Source organism: Tasmannia lanceolata, unplaced genomic scaffold (assembly GCF_043159265.1).
Source record: "Tasmannia lanceolata isolate RefF3 unplaced genomic scaffold, GAP_Taslan_0.1 ptg000015l, whole genome shotgun sequence".
Classification (NCBI taxonomy): Eukaryota; Viridiplantae; Streptophyta; class Magnoliopsida; order Canellales; family Winteraceae; genus Tasmannia; species Tasmannia lanceolata.
The window spans coordinates 47754937-47774572 of NW_027518692.1; the positions used below are offsets into that span (position 1 = coordinate 47754937).

Below are 19636 nucleotides of genomic sequence, written 5' to 3' on the forward strand. Positions count from 1 at the left end.
CCCTCTTAAAAAAAAATTATAAAGATGGGAGGTCTCAAAGAAAATTTTATTCAAAATTAAGGTATTCATTCTGAGTTGGTTGCCCCACGGCACGTTTGCCGCGTTGAAATTGTGGGCCTATGAATAGATGAATTGAAGAGAATGGTAATGTGAAATTACCATGTGAACCCATATAGTAAAAGTATTTTTCACCTCATATATATATATATATATATATATATATATATATATATATATATATAGAGAGAGAGAGAGAGAGAGAGAGAGAATAGAGTTCCTAAGGTGTCACCTCAGATAGCTTATATGAGGTGGCGCTCACAAAACTTAAGGGGCCCACATTTTTTGGGTAACCAAACCACTCATTTGAAAGGCCCTTAGATGGATATAGTGCCTACAAAAAATCAGATCCATAGGATCATCCTAACCCTTCCATTTATGAAGGTTAAAAATGGGCAAATTTATGGAGGTTATACCCATCCATTTCAACCTCCACAAATGGAAGGGTTAGGATGATCCTATGAAGTTAATTTTTTGGGCACACCCTATCTATGTGAGGGCCTATCAAATGAATGCTTTGGATCATCCAAACAAAGTAGGCCCCTTATGTTTTTAAGCGTCACCTCATATAAGCTATATGAGGTGACACCTTAGGAACTCTATTCTTATATATTTAAGCGTCACCTCATATAAGCTATATGAGGTGACACCTTAGGAACTCTATTCTTATATATATATATATATATATATATATATATCACTTTCCCATATAAAATTCATAAGTTTACACGATATACATGTAATATGGTGTAAGCCCATATAGTAAAGTATTTTTCAAAATGTATAAGACTTACCCCATAGGATGATCCAAGCCATCCATTTGATGGGCTGCATATTTACCCCAAAAATCATTTTTATTGGATGACCCGAACCCTCAGATCTATAGAGGTTTCCATAGTATGCAGTTCCACTATAGATTGTAGGGCTAGGATCCAAGAATTATTGTTTTTTGGATATTTAAGTCCTTTGGTTGAAAAATGTGATTGAACGGGCCGGGCGGGCCGTGCCGTGCTCGCCTTGGAGAAAATCGGCCCGGCACGGCACAGCCCGTGAACCCTTCGGTGCCGTTCCGTGCCCGGCCCGCGGGCCCTTCCAGGCCTGATTTTTCTGTGCCGTGCCCGCTTGCCACCTTGAGGTAGACCTGCGGGTGTCCGTAAAAACCCACATGATCGAGATTTTATATGGTGAAAGCCCTTATAGCCCACTATTTTTCAAAAAGTACTGTAAGGACATCATAGGATGATCTAAAGAGTCCATGTGATGGAACGCAACGTAAATAGGTTGTGCCCCAAAAATCATTTCCATAAGATGATCCTAGCACTCCGATCTATAGAGGTTTCCATAAATAATAATATGCAATTCCTCCATAGAGCAGAGGGCTAGGATCATCCTATGGAAACGATTTTTTAGGCACAACTTATTTACGTTATGGCCCATCACATGGACGGTTTGGATTATCCTATTATAGTGTGGTAATAAAAACAGGTGACACGCGGGTCCACCCGGGCCATACGGGTGGGGTCCGAGTTCACCAAATTTGTGACCCAGCCCACCCGTTTGCCGGTCTAGGTAAGTAGTGGGGAACCACTAGAGGAAGTTTTTTCAAATGACGAAAATATCCTCGACTTTCCTCTCTTACTAACCAAAAATTATGACCGGAGTCTTGCCACTTTCTTATCATCATCCTCTTCTTCAACGAGTTTCAGTCCATGAAAGAGATAAAAGATTTAACTAGGCTTTCCAGGGCTAGGGTTAGGATTTCCAACTATTGATTCTCCTAAAACCAGCGAAAGCAAATCAATTTCCCAAGCTTAGGGAGGAGGGGAAGGACCAATCGATCATCTCAACCCCTAAGGGCCTGTTTGGTTGTACAATACGGGTAACTTTACTACTAGTTTACCGGTAAAGCCAGGAGTAATGTGACATTTGATTGCAAACACGAGCTAAACCCCAAATGACGATTTACCCATTACCTTAATTATCTGTCAATCTCTTGTCTGTTAAGGTGGCATTCTGCTAATTTTTTTGAAAAAGGCCATGTTATTCATAGCAGAGTTGTGGGATTTATGTGTCTCTCTTCACACTCTTTCCCTCTCCCCTCTATCTAATAGAGTAATGGGGTAGTAGCCTCATGGTAGAGTAAAAAAAATAAAAATCATCACATTCCTTTTTTTGGGGTGATGATATTATCAGCCTCATGTTAGACAAAGGTCACGTCAAATCAGGTTATAAGGGGAGCCTGCATGTAATGGAGGGGGAGTGAAAATATCATCTTTGCTAGTAGGTTTTAAATAGCGTGGGACCTGCACATGAAAACCCTTCTTTTCCCTGTAGACAAATTTATTCATTTACATTACAATTTGAAAATCAGCAAATGTACAGCGTATTACAAGGAACAAAACTTGGCTTCAGAACAGTTTAGAGGAAGTCCCTTTAATAGCATGGGAGGATTTGATATTTCCACACCCCTTGCTACTACACTATATTCGCAAAGGGTTTGGAGGAACTTCCTCCAAACGGATCTGAAGCCAAGTTTTATTCTATTACAAGCATGATACAACATAATAGCTTAACACGCAAGTTAGTGTTTTACTTTCTTCACAATTCATATATCTGTTTTAAGAAAGGCAAATGATAATTCAACCTCCAACGGTTGAGAAGGGTTGTATTTTCACCCCCTTTTATTTATCCTTTCAGCTCGGTTTTTCTTGCGACGTAAAGCATAACAGAATATTTGAGCACTTTTTAAATTGAAATATAGGAGTAAAATGACGTCTATTTTACCTTCATGAAAATGACGTCATTTTCAGGAAAAGACAAATAAAAGGTGGAAATACTAGAAAAAGTGTGGAATATCATCTCCCTTGGAGAAATAAGCAACCATGTTAGGGATAATTTTTTTAGTAATTATATTTGGTATTTATAGTTTGTGCATGCATTCATTTTAGGGTTAAGAAAATAGATTCAATTTTTTTATTTTGAGTGGTGAAGAAGAGAGTAACTTGTAAACCTAATCTCAAAGATAGTGAAAATATTCTTATTTCTCTTTTAAGTCTTATTCGTATGCTATGACTTTCTGCCTTATTTCTTTATTACTTCTGTGATGAGTTTCTTCTAGTTTATTACTTTAATGCTTCCATGATTTTGTTGAGGTTCCACGCTAAAGCAAATAGTCTCACATCGAATAAGTGAAATTGATGGGGATGGGTTATAAGGGAATGAGCACCCTCCCTCTAACGGCTAGCTTATAGGCGTGAGTTTTACCCGGTGTAGTTATCTCGTGGTTCCACGTTGCCACCGCATGAAAGGGAGAGATTGTCCGCGTCGCTTCCGCATGGAGGGGGAGAGGTTTGATCCGGATTTGTATTCACAGACGTAGAAAAGAAAAGGAGGGAAAAATATGATGCAAAAATAATTGTTGCTTGTGATAACTATATAGATTCCTTACCCTTGGCTGCCATGAAACTATTTTCCACGGAATCTTAGGTTATCAGGTGGTGAGAGAGGGCTAAGAAGGCTGGGACAAGGAGAGACCGGAGAAAGTATGAGTGAGGATAGGGTGAGAAAAGGCTGCAAAACGAGGAAAATAAAAACTCTAATCAAAATAAAATTTATTTTTTCACTGCTTTTAGCCACTTCTTACCCTAACCTCACTGATACAATCTCATATCTCTTCATATCCCACCCTCCCTAGCCCTCTCACCATACTAAACAAATATTCCATGGAAAAAAAATTCATGGTTGCCAAACATGGCCTCATTCCCATTTATCTTAAAAGGCAAGAAATTCAAAAGATCTCTTTCGAGTCTGATTATTTCAGCCATTTTTCATTCACTTCTTAGAACTCATTTCTTAGCAGCATGGATTTGAAGACCCAAAAGAAGTGACAAATACGAGTTTTTATATAGTGGCCGACAGTCAAACAACAAGCGCAGAGAGAAAAAACCCTCCTCTTGATTTTTGATCTAGGTCAAACTCTTTTTTTGACTTTTACCTTTATAAAAAATCAACGTGGTTGATTTTTTATCTCTCCGCCCTTTATATGTAAAGGGTGGCCACCATATAATTTCTAAACAAATACTTCCATAATTAAATTTACTCAAAGTCATCTCTTATTATAGTTCCCATCTAGTATACGTGGAAACAAGATATCCATTCACGACATTACATTTGTAGTTACACAGCTACACTGATGTAAAAAGCATATACCCTTTCCTTTCCATCGCAGACAAATTCAGCTTTTCCAACCTAGTTTGACAGACCCACCTACTTTCCAAATAAGGGAAGTAGTACATCAGTGAACAGCCCTGAACAATGACCTCTACTTTTCAAAGAAGCAAAGCCTCTCGTCAGCCAAACTAGATTTATACACAATGTTCTTGTATTCACGCCATGTAAACTCCTTGTACAAGCTTTCCTCTTCTGTTTTCATGAGCATAGGCAAAGGTTCTATCTTTTCTTTCAGAGCAGGTGCTCCAAAATAGATCATGGAAACCCTTGATTTCAAGCTGTTGGCCAATACCCTATGTTTCACACTCCTAAACCTCCCATTTGTTAGAACCTGCAGAGAAAAAAAGGGGAGGATAAAGTTATGGATAAAAAAAAATCAACCCACAAAAACCCATTAAAGAAAGTGAAAAACCATTAGTCCTGGTCAATATTATCAAAGGTAAAGACAAATTTCCTCGTGCACAAATACTATATGCTATGGATTTTGTTATTACTCACATTTTCATGGAAGGTAATCTTGTTGCAACAGTTTGGCCAATAATACTTGTGACACAAACACTAATGCGGGTTTTTTTTTTTTTTTTTTTGAGCTGCTTTGTCCAAGAACTCTATACGAGGAGCTGTTAGATGCGACCAATCATGTATACCTTCTATTCGCACTAAATGAATGTCATTTGCCTTTTTATTATAGGGTTAAAGTTTTTTTCTTTTTCTTTTTCATTTTTTCTTGCGTCTTGGTGGGTTAGAGGCAAGGTTCTATGTCCTCTTGTAACTATTTTTCCTCTTGTAACTATTTTTCCATATTAATCAAATTCTACTGTGCCGCCCAGGTTCCTAGATAAAATCTGGGTTTAAAAAAAGTCAAAAACCATAAAAGCTTTCAATTCAAAATTTACAAATAATAATAATAATAATAAAAACTTTTGGAAGTTAAATTTTTGCAGAGATAAAGAAAGGCTGAAGATTAATTATTGATCCCATCAACTGAATTTGATGCAAAACTTTACCTGCAAGGAATCACCAACAAGGATAAAAAAAGAGTTCTGGTCAGGTGGGACTGAGACCCAACTTCCATCTCTGAGAGATATTTGCAGGCCTGTTGTGTCGTTGGATCTCAGAACTGAAATGACCTGTGGGTCGGTGTGTTCTCCAAATCCAGACAGATTACAGTTCAGAGCTTGAAAGTCAGGACATGGAGGGTAGTGGTTGAGCCTGAAAATAGAGTCACTCTCTTCATCCATCAAAAGCTTACTGAAAATATTCCTTGGTTGAATCTTTAGCTCATCAGCTAATAGCTCAAGAACTTCACACGCCAGTTTCTTCACGGCCGCTATGTAATCACTCAGTGAAGAGCTGCAAGAAAACCCATCATGTTGAAGTATAAATGATTAAATAACACCATCTCTAACAGCTTAATCTAAGTCTTTTGGACTGATTGGTTGTTCACATGGTATCGGAGCTATTGCCCCCGGCATGTCGTGAGTCCAAAACCCAATGACTCATTGATATTAAAAATTCACAGGCCAGCCCAAAAGGAAAAAAATGAGAGAGAGAGGCCACATGTGAGGGGGAGTGTTGTAAGTATAGATAATTAAATATGATTAAACAAAAAATTGATTAAATAACACCATTTCGAACAGAACCCAACAACTCCTTGATATTAAAAATTCATGTGTATTGCCAACCCAGAAGAAGAGCTACACATGCCACCTGTACGACCAACCCAAAAGAGAGGCCACACGTGAGGGTGTGAGGGGAGTGTTGAAGTCTAAATAATTAAATAACACTATCTCTAACAGCTTAAGCTTTGGAGTAATTTGTATGGTATGAGAGCTATTGCCTCGCGGCAGGTCCCGGGTTCAGAACCGAACGAGAGAGAGAGAGACAGAGATAGAGAGAGGCCACACGGGATGAGGGGAGTGTTAGAAGTATAAATGATTAAATAAAACTATCTCTAACAGACGGCAAAAGAAATATCTACGAGGATCATGTAATATCATAGTGAAAACATAGCACTGAACATAAAAAATTATGGCGGGTCAATTTTGTTCTTACCCAAATGTTTCTTTGATTTCTCTATAAAGGTCCGAAGATCTTTGAGAATCAAAATTCTCATTGAGTGACAAGAGAATGTACTCAACCCAACCCATATCTCCATGAGACCCAATTTTCTTATTTCCATAGCAAAATGAACTATCAGGGTATGATTTTTCTTTCTCGGGTAAAGATAAAGAGAAGAACTTCATAGTATCACCTTCCAATCTGTCCATGAATTCCGACGGAATACCATGGTTGATCACTTTGAAGAATCCAAACTCTTCACAAGCCTTGACAATAAGGGGTATTGAATCTGGTTTCATGAAGTCTATGGTAGGAATACCAGAACAAAAGTTGGGTTTGTCATTACTTATCAAGGATATCTGTTCTAACGTGGGTATCGACAAAACCACCATGGTTTCTTAAGAAAAAAGGTACATAAAAAACAGAAGAATCTTGAAAGAAGGGGAGGATTGTGGGGATTGAGCTTTGAGATTGGAGTGTTCAAATAGGAGTGGATGTGAGGCAATGCATGGGCAGAATGACAAACGGGATGACAAATGGAAGACATCTGGCCTGCTGTCTATTTGACACTAATACTCACGTTTGAGGTAAAAAAGAGAAATAAAATGTGGGTTATTTGAAAAAGGGGAGAAGGAAGATATCAATTTGCTTTTTTCTTCATTTTCTTTTCCTTACCAACCATCTAAAAATAGATAAAAGCTGATCAATTCTTTAAGCAAGATATCAATTCAAGAAGATTCCCTAATATTTTAATTTTGTTTCTTGAAGGAACAGACTACTGAAGTTTCACTCAAATATTGTTTGACTAACTAGGAATTTAGGCCATGTTTGGATTGCAGGGCTTTTCAAGAGAAGTTTTCACAAGAAAAACTTTTCCAGAATTTGCTTGCTTTTCCATTGATTGATTACACATAAAAAAGTACCCTTTTTTTTTAATGGTAAAAAAGTAACTTTAACCACCTCACTTCAATATTTATTTAGTAGGACCTTTAATTTATAGGGATATCCCTTTAAAATGATAACTAGAGCATATCTCATTCAATTTTTACTTATAAGGAGATGTCCCTCTAAATTAAGCGGAATCATATTATTTCCCTCTAATTTGTGGAAAGAAAAATTTTCAAAAAAAATTTCCCCCAAAAATTTTTGTCTTAAAATCAAAAAAATTTCACCAAAAATGTTTGTCTTAAAATTTTTTTTTTCCAGGAAAGTTATTTGAACCTTACAAATGAAAGTATCTCTACATACATCAAATTCTTTATAAAGTCAGATGAGGCTATTTAGGTTTGTAGAAAAAAAGGATTTTGAATTGACTCCCAGGGGAGGAAGGGGAGGCTTTCTCCTGATCTCTTGCTGAAAATGAGGCGGGTCATTTTCGGTTGGATATTGATTTAAACTCAAACCACCTATAGCCCGCTTTGGGACCTTGCTTCTCACCCTTACCAATTACCATATAAATAAGTGGTCTGAGCAAAAGGGGTCCCTACAAAAGAAGGAAAATGAGCTTTTAAATAAAAGTATCTCTAGTCTCTACATACATTATTTAGAACAATGAGGTTATTTAAGACCTCAAAATATAAATCGTATCTAGATAATCATATTCTTACACACGGCGGGCGACCAAAGGTCTAGCTAGGACCACAATGACCCTAGGACCTTTGACAATTGGGTGCAATTAGGGGCCTGTCAAGAAATGCTAAAAGATTAATTTTTGTAGGTATTGATCTTATAGATGTAGCATCCGTGTTTCGTGGGGGTCAAGACCATGTAAGTTTTCTCCATTAAGACTGAGCATCTGCTATGTGGGACCCAATGCCAAACCTTCAAAGTATTGGGCCTCATTAGACCTGGCAAAAAGTGACCCGGACCCACGGGTTCACCCAGCCTGCCCGTAAATTACGGGTCTGCTCCCGCGGGTCCACCCGGCCCGTCAAAACTGGGCTGGGCCGGGTGGACCCGCGGTGCCCGTAGAGAAGAGCAAAAGTTTTATTTTGGCCTTTTTTCCGTAATTGTCATAAGTTTTGAATCTTCTCTGTAGTTTTTACGGTAATTGTCATATTTTAGTATATTCTTTTGGTATTTTTTTCGTAATTTTTCTGCTTTGCTTCCATTTTCCCGTAATTTTTCATTTAAAACTTAGTACCGTGATTATTATTTATTGCTATTATTTAACTAGCCACCTTTGCACACATGGCACTTGGGCGGATCTTTGCAGCATCCGCGAAGGTGGTTGGCAAATCCCTCTACCAAAAAAAATAAAATAAAATCTTAAAAAATACGTAAAAAATCCGGGTGGCACGGGGTCGACCTGGCCCATATGGGCCGGGTAAAACCTGGCCTGGCCCGCCCCGCCCGTTTGCCAGGTCCCAAAAATCAACGTTAGAGGAATGCTAAAATGAAGGGTGCCCATCCAAAAATCATTTACAAGGAAGCCCCACTGGACCATCTCAACAAAGTGCATTTGTAAGGGCACAGAAAATACACAAAATGACACAAAAAGTATATAATTAAGGGCATGTTTGGCAACCTTGAAAATTTATACGAAGGAATATTCATGGTCCCAACTGCGATAAACGATAGGGTAGGAGTGGATACTTCTCGAGAAATCCCTAAAAATGGTGATAACAAATATGCTAATTAAAATTGGGATTTTATTTTCCTGCTTTTAGGGGCTTTTCATGCTCCCATCACTCCCATGCTCAAGTCTATCAAACCCTTTCCAATCTCTTACAACTACTGGGTCCACAAATATTCCATGAAATATTTTTTCATGATTGCCAAACACGCGGATTATATAATCTAGGTTTTTAGTTTGAAAACAGTGTAAAAGAGGGTTCGTGATCAAGCTCGTGTATGCTATCCAAACAATATTTCTTGGATTTTAAGTGAGAAATTCAGGTTATAAAAATCCCTCCTGCATCTTGAGGTTTTAGAAACCTGGAAATATGAGAGGATCTGCTACTCTCTTGCTGACGGAAAGAAGGGCGAGAAGTCAAAAACAATGGTTCGTCCGCTTCTTCTCTTGTCTTTTAGCTACAATTTTGAAGAAATCCCGAATTCTAAAATCCGCATATCCAAACAGCCTTAGTTGATATGGGCCCTTGATAGTTTTTTGTAAGGGCGCCCTTAGGTTAGTATTCTTACTAGATACAATGATTTATAATCGAGGATTTTACGAGCTAAAACTTGGATTTTACAAACTTAAAAATGTACAATCAAGGTTTTAGCTTATAAAATCAAGCTTTTAGCTTGTAAAATTGATTACTACTTAGAAATCCAGAAAACGACATGAGAACACGCCTGTGTCAGGGTTTTGCCAAATAGTTTCGCTAATATCGCCACGTGTGTCAGTAAGGTATGCTGATCATTTTATTAAAGAGATAAGGGTATTTTTGTCTTAATAAATGAGCATTCATGAATTGTTCTGGAGCATATACACTCCTAACAGCTCTGAAATTTTTATTCTCTTCATCTCCCCCTCTCAAAACCCCAAATTCCCCAGAAAAACCCTAGCCCCAAGGAAAGAGGGGATTTTGTTATTTGGGTATAGATCAGTTGTAGAAGAAAAAGAGGGGGAAAAATGCCTCTTTATGATTGCATGCTTTTGCTAAAACCCCATGTAACAAAGGAATCTCTGATGGATTTGGTAGCTAGAGTGGGCAAGCATGTTTATAGAAGAAATGGTGTTCTTACTGATATTAAGTCATTTGGGAAGATTTATTTAGGTTATGGTATCAAGAAGCTTGATGGGAGATACTACCAGGTTCATATCTAATTCTCATTTCCTTTCATCTTTATTTTCTCATGTCTAAAATCACTCTTTTTACTAGTGGATTTGATGTTGCTATGTGCTCCTATGTCCATCACTACGAATAATTATTATTATTTTTTTTCATTATAATGATGTGTTATTATGTTATTTTGTTTGTTGCCCTAGATGATAGGTTTTTCCCTTTTCAATTGGTTTTGTGATCTTGCAACGTAATCTAGAAACGTTTGAGAAGTCATTTTTTCAATTAATGCCTTATATTCATTTAAAAATGAAGGGAATGTATGTGAAATTTATTTAAAGGGTGCTACTTTGGTCGAGCTTTTGCTAACAAAATGAATTTGAATCGACCCGAACATGATCCGATTTTATGGTAAAAGTTCAACCCTAATTTGCACCCCTAAATTTATTGCATTAAAAAAGGGCTGCTATGGGTCTCACCTTTTTCTGCTGATCAGCTTGAAATCCATTCCATTGTTAGTCATTGAACAATTTTGTATGTAGACACAGAGAGAATCTGATCTATTCTATAGCAAATTTCTATTCAATGCATTGTCCTTTTTTTTTTTTTTTTTAAAGTAGGTATCTTAACTTAAATCTGTTCCTGCTATGGGCATTTGAGATGTCTCTAAATTTTGACTCTGCACATGCTCTACTTTTTAGTTTATAGTAAATTTGCAGTGGCGAAATGAATCCTATTATGAAGGGTTATCTGATGCAGAAATGGAGGATAGAGAGACATAGGCTTGAATGTGAGAATATATTAAGATTTGAGGAGACAAGTTGATGTCAAAAATCAAACACTATTTGCTCAAGTACGGTGACAAAAATATGCGTAGTAGAACAAAGTTACCAATTGTAGAAAGAAATCGGATACCAATAATTGTTGACAAAGTGGTAAAATATTGAGATAAAATTGTTAATACAATCGTCTACTTTTATAAGGAGCTTTGTTTTAGTAGTAAGTGTTGGAGGCTTAGGCTTGATGGGGTTGAGTTCAAACAAATCGATAGTAGATCGGCTGAAATGCTTGAGTTAGAGTTTGAAGAAGAAGTAAGGGAGACCATCCTATCTATGGAAGTGAAAAGGCACTGGAACAGGATGGATCCATGGTGGCATTTCTTAAAGAGCTGTAGGACTCGGTTAAAAGAGATGTGAGGAGGTGATGGAAGGGTTCCATACATGGGGGAAGATAAACAAGGGTTAGAAACTTGAAAGCGACTTTCATCACTATTTTTCCTAAAATAAAGATGGGGCTAGAGATTGCCCAATAAGCCTAGTTAGTAGTATGTATAAGATTACTGCCAAGACTTTGGCTTGGAGGATTAAGAAGGTAATGGATGAGATAATTTCTAATTTTCAAGAGGCATTTGTTAAAGGGAAAACATCCTAGATGGAGTGCTTATACCCAATGAATATCTTGACTCATTGATGAATGATGTACATGAAGATGTTGTTTGCAAAATGGACATGGAGAAGGCATATAATCACGTGGATTGGGATTTCATGTGTTATCTTCTTGGGAGGATGAGGTTCAGAAAATTTTGGAGAGATTGGATGGAGGCATTTATGTCGAACCCATCCTTTTCTATTCTTATGAACGGAAGACCAGAAAGCTTCTTTGAGAGATCAAGGGGCATTTGGCAAGGAAATCCCATATCTCCCCTACTCTTTATGTTGGTTGGGGAGGGGGTGAGGAGAATGTTTTATATGGCTTAAGAAAAATGATACATTGAGGGCGTGAAGATTAATGGGTGGGTCCTAATACTCACAAATTTCAGATGGCAATCTAATTTTTGGTAGTACTATGGTGGAAATCATCAACCTCAAGGTGGCGGTAAAGTTGATAGAATGGGTATCGTGGCTGAAATTAATAAACATCGGAAAGAGTGCTTTGGTGGGGTGTAATATTGGGGAAGATCATTCGAAGCTTCTTGTTAATTATTTTGGATGTGGAACAGATCCTCTTCCAATAACGTATCTTGGCTCATCTTGGTTTTTAAATTCCTTTGTGGAGAATGTGGTACCCCAAAATGGGAAGGAAATTGGCAGGGTGGAAGAGCTTATCTTTCATTGGGAAAGTGACTCTCATAAAAGTGGCTCCTCCTAATTTACCTACTTATTTATGTCCTTGTTCAAGATCCCAATGGCGATTGCTACTAAAATTCAGCAAATTCAAAGAAATTTCCTTTGAGAATGGAAATTAATGAGAAGCGGTTGCATAATTAGATGGGATAAGGTGATTAAATATCCAAGAGGTATGGAGGCCTTGTATTAGGCAACATTTCTCATCGAAATAGAGCCCTTATGGCCAAGTGCTTGTGGAGATTTGGGGAAGAAAGGCAAGCTCTTTGAAGATGAATAGTTGGGGTACGTATGGGAAGGGTGTGAGATTAGGTATTTGGAGGTCCATATGTGATGTCAAGAGTGGGTTTTATCCATTGGTTAGGTTTAGAGTGGGTTACGGTTGGGACATAGGTTTTGGTAGGATGTTCGGTGAGGTCCAAGTTCACTTGCTCAAGTGTTCTCAAGTCTCTTGCTCAAGCGTTCTCAGTCTCTATAGACTAGCTAGGATCAAATGTGGTGTTATTTCGCTGGTTGAAGGTGATCGTCGTTTGTTGGCTCCTGATCTAACTGATAATTTCATCAACATGCTTTGTTTTAGCTTGTGTAATGAGGAACAACCTTTGTTCAAGTGGCTGAATGTATGGAAAGCTCAGCACCTCCGAAAATTCAATCCTCTGTCTGGACAACACTTTGGATGAAAGGTAACACTGGATTGTTTAAAAAAGGAGAGGACTCTTACTGGCAAATAGATGTTGTGTGAATCTAATGAGAAAGGGTTGAATCACATTTTTATCAACTGCAATCTGACCAGCAAGGTGTGGTTGAGAGTTATGGGCTGGTTTGGCTTAAAATGGATTATGTCAAGGACATTAAGCAACCTCTTCAATGCTTAGAGATGCTTGCAACTAGGGTCAATGTGGAGGACTGTTTGGAAGATGACGTTCTTCCCACTTCCCAGTGCTTTGGAACATTTGGGAAGAAAGGAATCTGAAAATTTTTTAAAGGAAGAGCAGCCATTTAGAAAGTTGATATGGAAAATCAGGGCCGCAGTAATAAGTTAAACAGCATTTAGAAGAGAGTTCGTGTGATTCTGTTATCGTGATTTCACGAGGAATTCGAATGAGATTTTTGCAGGGAAATATCCCAAGGAAGAAAGTAAAAGCCAGATGGAAGTAGCTGGACCAAAATGTATTAAAAAATAATTTTGATGGGTGTTCTGTATGCAATTCGGGACTGACGGGAGATGTTGGTGCAATTTTCTTGACTGCAATGGGACTGTTATGATGAGTTCTTCTGGGCCTATAGGGAGGACTGATTCAAACGAGGCTCTTCTCGCTTAGTTTTTTAGGGTATTAAAACTTAATTTTGATGGTTCTAGCCTAGACAAACCCGGGCCGGCTAGTATTGGGGGTCTTTGTCGAGATTCTATGGGCTCGGTGATATGGGCCTATTCCGGCCCTATCTGGGTATGTGATTCAAGTGAAGCCGAGGTTAGGGCGGCCTATCACGGCATCAAGTGTCTAGATAAAGATCTCTTCGATAAGGTGATTGTGGAGGGTGACTCTAAAAATGTGATTATGTAGTTGTGTGGCTTGGCTGCCCCTCCATGGAGTTTTTTATCTTATTTTGAGGAGATTTCCGACTTAACAGATGGTTCTTCCATAGTTTTTAATCATGTAAGGAGATCTGCGAACAATGAAGCGGATACTCTAGCTAGGTCCGTGAGTAGATTGAGTTTGGAGTGGTTTGACTTCCTCCCCCCTTGACTATTTCTGTAATTTATCATTGTATGTGTTAGTGTTTCTTCATGTTCTCTCGAGGACCATCTCGGTTCTCATTTTTTTCAATATATTCTATTAGGCTCTTCTCGCAAGTCTTATTATTTTCAAGGGGGAGATTTCAGCGGATCCCTTATCATCGATGTGGATTCTTCGACTGTGCTAGCATGGCTTTTGGAGAGGATTTGTGGGCCATGGAAGCATGCTAGTTGCATCTATAAAGATTAGAGATATAGTTTGCAGATCCCCCTTTGTAATTAATTTTAATGAAAGCTGTTATCTTTTCCAAAAATAAAAACTCAACTCAACTCAACAAAGCCTTTGTCCCAAGCTAGTTGGGGTCGGCTTTTCCAAAAATAAAAAATAAAAAAAATCTCACAAAGTAATTGAGATGCCAATCACAATCTAGCTGCCAACTTGGGATCAGTCTCAACTCTCTATTAGGAGATTTGTGTTATCAATATTTGATATTTGTAGCAAGTTGGACCAGGGTTACCAATAAATACTCCACCCACCTTGCATTCCATGGACCAAGACATTTGTCGAAAGCAAGTCCTTTGTAATCTATAGCAGTATAATGAGCATTTTTTATTGGGAGATTTTGTATGATATGTGGGTTTGTAGATCACTGTAAATCCACGACCGCATAAAAGTAAAGTGGGGCACATCTAACTATATGATCTAACCCCCTGTTGTGGGAAGGCAGTGCCCCAATGAACTCCTCCATAGATCTTAACCCTTCGACATATTTGGTGTAAAATGGATGGCTCTAAAAGTTCAAAAAACAATGGTTTAGAAAGCTACGCAAATCGAAGGGTTAGGATCATCCTATTGAGAAAATTGTGGGGGCATAAGCCTATCTACGACAGTGATCACCACATGAATGGTTTATCATGCAAACATGCATGCCCCGTTCTATTTTTTGATTCAGTGTATTTCCGTGGAAATGCACGCCCACGCAACATATAAGATCTCCCATATTGGATGTCTGAGAATCACAATGTCAATATTCTCCAAAATAACCTTTAATTGCAAGTTTCTTGACTTTCTCCCTGAAAGGAATCTACTTCATGGTGGGAGATGGGTTGCACAAACTTTTGGACAGATAAATGATATGGAGACAGAACATTGAAGGGGGGTCTACTATTACTTTTTTTTAGTGTAGCCTCACACAAAGAAATCAACATGGCTGAGTCTGTAGATCATCTCCTACTATATTGTCACTTTATGAGTGATCTCTGGTACTTCGCTTTTGACCTTTTCGTAATCAATCGAGTTCTCCCAGGTCAAATTGCTGATCATTTTGAGTTGTGGTGTTTTGCCCCATAGTCTTCTAGAGTTCGGATTTTTGGGGTAACTTGTTCTTTGTTGTTGCTCTCGGGATCGTATGGAAGGAAAATAACAAGAGAGGGTTTAATGCCGTATCAAAAGAATGCAGATTCTCCGTGGTGTTTCAGTGGGTATTGAACCTTTCTACGTTCAATGGGATTTCTGTGACCTCCTTCGACAGATCTTTGGAGGAGATTAGGATGAGCAGTGTCTTCGTCGAGGAACCTCATCCTAGATGGGACCCACCTCCTTCTGGGAGTTGAAGCTGAACTACGTTCAGAAGCCTTTGATCAAAATCAACCGTTCTCGTATTTGTACTTTAGCCAGGAAATCGAGCTGTTGACTGGTTTGCCCACCAGGGTATCTCAAGCTGTAAAACTCGGAACTCTCCCCCGCGGGCACTCTGTTTCATTCTCAGTGATTATGCTTTTGCAGCTTTCCAGTTTTGATTTGTATAATCTTTGTTGTAATTTTTATTTCTTTTCTTTGCTCTCCATTGTCATCTCTTGTTAGGCTTATCTGAGGAGTCCCTTAGGCTCAGCTTCGCTTCTGTCCTCTTCTGTAAGTTTCTGCTCATTGTTCTCCTAATTTTCTTTAATTTAATTCAATTTCAATGGCTCCAGTTTAGGGAATCCAGGTCCGGGAGGTATAGGAGGGGTGCTAAGAAACCAAAGTGGTGTAGTACTATTAGCGTATTCTGGGCCAATTTGTGTAACCGATGCTAGTGTAGCGGAGGTTAGAGCCGTCCATGAAGGAATTATTCGGTTGGAGAGAGAATCTCTTGATAAGGTTATAGTAGATGGTGATTCGCTAAATACCATTCGATGGTTAAAGGGATCCTCGGTTCCGCCTTGGAGGTTTGCTCATTTTTTCTTTTGACGAGATTTTTGACAAGATTGAGGGGTCCTCTATCACTTTTAACCATGTCAGGAGATCGGCTAATAGTGTGGCGGATCATTTGGCTAAGGAAGGAGCAGATAGGTTGGTGTTGGAGTGGTTTGATTTTCTACCTCCTTGATGTCGGGCTGTGCTCTATATTTTCTTTTCTTATCCCTTTCTTTGTGTTTGTTCGCTCTGTAGTTTTCGGGTTGACTCTCTTTGTTGCCCTTTTTCTTTTTAATGAATTCTTGCTACCGTTAAAAAAAAAGGGCGGTGTTGTATGTGGGGCAATCTCTGCGGCCTCTGTAATTTGTTTTTTTACAAAAAAAGTTTTCATTCATTGGTTGGTCAGCCCTTCAGTTGATATTGGATACCTTATTCTAATGCAGATACTGAGAATTGAGAATCTGACTGCATTACTGTGTAGTTTAGTTCTATGTAATGAATGAGACTGGTTTATTTTGTGGCATTTTAAATAAAAGAAATCTACTTTTTATTATATAATTGTATTCGGTTATGTTAAGTCGCCATGTTTGGCACCTTATTTCCTAATCTGGAACCAACATGTCTCCTATTCATGATGCATAGTGAATCTACATTCTTTTTCCTTCCAATGAGTGGAAACAACTTTTTTTTCCTGAACTTTTGAGTCACCAATGCGTTCCATACGTCTGGCGCTTGTGCAGGGTCAACTTATGCAGATGACAATGATGGCTACACCCAACATCAACAAGGAACTTCATTACCTGAACAAGGAAGACCGGCTTTTGCGTTGGCTTCTTGTGAAACACAGGGACACAAAATATGGGCTCGAATTTGTCACCGATGATGATGGAAAGGCTGATCTCAGTAAGTTCCCCCGAAGCAGCTTATATGATGAGGATGATGATGAGGATGACGAGGAGGATGATGATGATGATGAATATGAGGCTGAAGAGATTAAAGAGTGAGCTTACCAAATTTTCTCATTCAAGTTTTCCTGTCTACACAAATGGGTGACATTTAGAACTGGAGTTTTGTTTTCTTTGTGCTTGGAAACTTACTTTGAAGGTGGATAGTAATAATTCAGCTGTGTAAAACAAATACCAAGCTTTGTTTCCTTAGATTTGGTATTGTAGTAATGTTGAGGTTTGGGATCTTCTTGAAGTTAGGGCCATAGTTAGTAGTTTGAAAATTCCAAGGCAGATTTACAGGCATAGACCTGGCTTGCTAGCTTGAAGGGAAGGCATCTCATATGTAGTCAAGTAATCCCATTGAGGATTTCTAGTTACATATTCATCTAAACAAAGCACAAATTCTCTAAATTCTTTGGGATAAAAAAGTTAATTAAGATCGTGATCATCTATGACGAAAGTGATGTCATGATCAAACTAAGGGGTACATTGGTTTATGTGATCTTAATTGTAATTATTGAGTGTTATTAGTGCTAAGTAGCATATGTTGGTAACTTATAAGCAATATGTTATATCACAAAAATTGATTTATTGGTTTTTACAGGTATTTAGTAGTTAATTTATATGTAACTACTGGGATTTGCTACCTACCATCGCAGAAAGGTACGTTTCGTGGCTGGCTTGCATGTGACAGCAGCAACGGAGGCTCACTTCTTAGCAAGTTTCATCTTAATTAAGTCATCTGAGGTGGCTGCTCTCACATGTAACAGCCAGCTGCGACATGCCTTTCTGCTATGGTCCCTAGCAAATTCCATAATTAATAATAATTAGTAATTAAATACAAGAAGCTAACGTTGTAAGCAATTTTCCTTTTATTTTGGTTTTGAGGTGAGGTGGTATGTTCCCTTCTTGTACTATTTTTATCCTTCAATAAAATTTCAGGTGCACCTGGGTTCCTAGATAAATTCCAAGTGGAAAAAAGAACGTAGGCCACAGTTGGATACCTCATGTTTTTGTATTTGGATACAAAACACATCAATCATCCTGACGCTCATGTTGTACGAAAAGGAGAGAGAGAGAGAGAGAGAGGGAGAGGGACTTGTTGTTGCTGCAGCAGCAACGTCGAGGAGGAATGAGGGTAAAGGTAAATTGCCATGGATTTTTTTGCACTGATTTGGAAATCTAAGGATCTTATCCGGTTCTAAATCTCAACTGCAAATGTGAGAAGTCCAAATCTAAATCTTTTGGACATCCAAATGGGGCCTTAATGTCAGTGGGATGGTTTGATTCGAAATGGATCATGACCCAGGCTAAAAAAGTAGGATCTCAAAAGCCGAGAGAGAGAGAGAGAGAGAGAGAGAGAGAGAGAGAGGGACTTGTTACTGCTGCAGCAGCAAGGTCGAGGAGCAATGAGGGTGAAGGTAAATTGCCATGGATTTTTTTGCACTGATTTGGAAATGTTCCAAATCTCAACTGCAAATGTGAGAAGTCCAAATCTAAATCTTTTGGACATCCAAACGGGGCCTTAATGTCAGTGGGATGGTTTGATTCGAACTGGATCATGACCCAGACTCAAAAAGTAGGATCCCAAAAGCCTTGGCAAGGGATTTAAAAAAAAAGAGAAGTAGTTAACGAGTGTAGAACATAGCACAGTCGGATTGATGGTCTGATTCAAAATGGATCGTGACCACTTCGAAAGTGATCCGACTAATAAGGGATTTCAAGGGATCATGACAAAGACATGACCAAGACAGGCGGATCTGATCCGAAGTGGACACATTGATTAAAAACTTTGTATGGTGGGCTCCACCCCATCAAAGCATAATGTGTAAATGGTGGGCCCTACCCTATCACCCCTATAAATGTACACACGACGACATTAGGATTTCTCTCATGAACAGCACCAGGACCAGCGTTTCTTCGTATCATTTTTCCAATCCAATTAATTATTTTTAAAGCAAAAGAAAGGTACCTTGATTCATGCATTTCAAGCATCATTCTATCGTTCTTGTCGAACTCATTCACCCCCATCAAGTTAAAGTTCACCGGAACAAACACCAGCTGCCCTTTTTTATCCCTACTTCTCAGTCCAACCATGTTAGAAAAGTTCAGTCTCTTTGAGGGCCACTCTTGTCTTTTTAAGGATCTGTCAATTCTCACTTTCTTTAATATATTCATGTAGTTTTGTTCTAATCTTCTGAAATTGAAGGTTTTTACACTTAATCCTTCATTAATCGCAATATTACGCATTTAATCTGTCTATACTAGAAGAAAATGATTTTAAGGGAAATGATACATTCGTCCCATTTTCTTCCCCGGGCCACCACCAGATCAACAGTCGTGATCGAACAGCTTTCATCATTAAGACCAGTTAGATTAGTAGTTACATTCTCATCTACAATTTTCTTGTTCAAGTTATATAGTGTTCATAATGTAATTGTCTTAACCATATAAACTAGCCTTTCAAAAGTGAGAGAAATACACAAATTTAAAAAAAAAATGAATTGAAAAAATGGGGACATCCCCCCTTCTTTTCTCAGGTCAAAAAGAAGGAATAAAGGCGTCATGAAGTA

The 19636-nt window shown here is 38.4% G+C and overlaps 2 protein-coding genes across 2 annotated transcripts; one reads left to right on the forward strand and one right to left on the reverse strand.

Annotated features, from left to right (window-relative positions):
• Window positions 1-4143: 4143 nt before the first annotated feature.
• LOC143891643 (gibberellin 2-beta-dioxygenase 1-like) lies at window positions 4144-6864 on the reverse strand. Its single transcript, XM_077396186.1, has 3 exons — window positions 6343-6864; window positions 5295-5640; window positions 4144-4618 (listed from the first exon to the last, which is right to left on the reverse strand). Exons 1-3 carry the CDS (start codon window positions 6738-6740, stop codon window positions 4379-4381), a joined length of 984 nt encoding a protein of 327 aa, XP_077252301.1. The 5' UTR covers window positions 6741-6864; the 3' UTR covers window positions 4144-4378.
• Window positions 6865-9784: 2920 nt separating this feature from the next.
• LOC143891644 (uncharacterized) lies at window positions 9785-17316 on the forward strand. The gene is made up of 2 exons (XM_077396187.1): window positions 9785-10111; window positions 16857-17316. The coding sequence occupies exons 1-2, from the start codon at window positions 9929-9931 to the stop codon at window positions 17118-17120; spliced, it is 447 nt and encodes a 148-aa protein (XP_077252302.1). The 5' UTR covers window positions 9785-9928; the 3' UTR covers window positions 17121-17316.
• Window positions 17317-19636: the final 2320 nt, after the last annotated feature.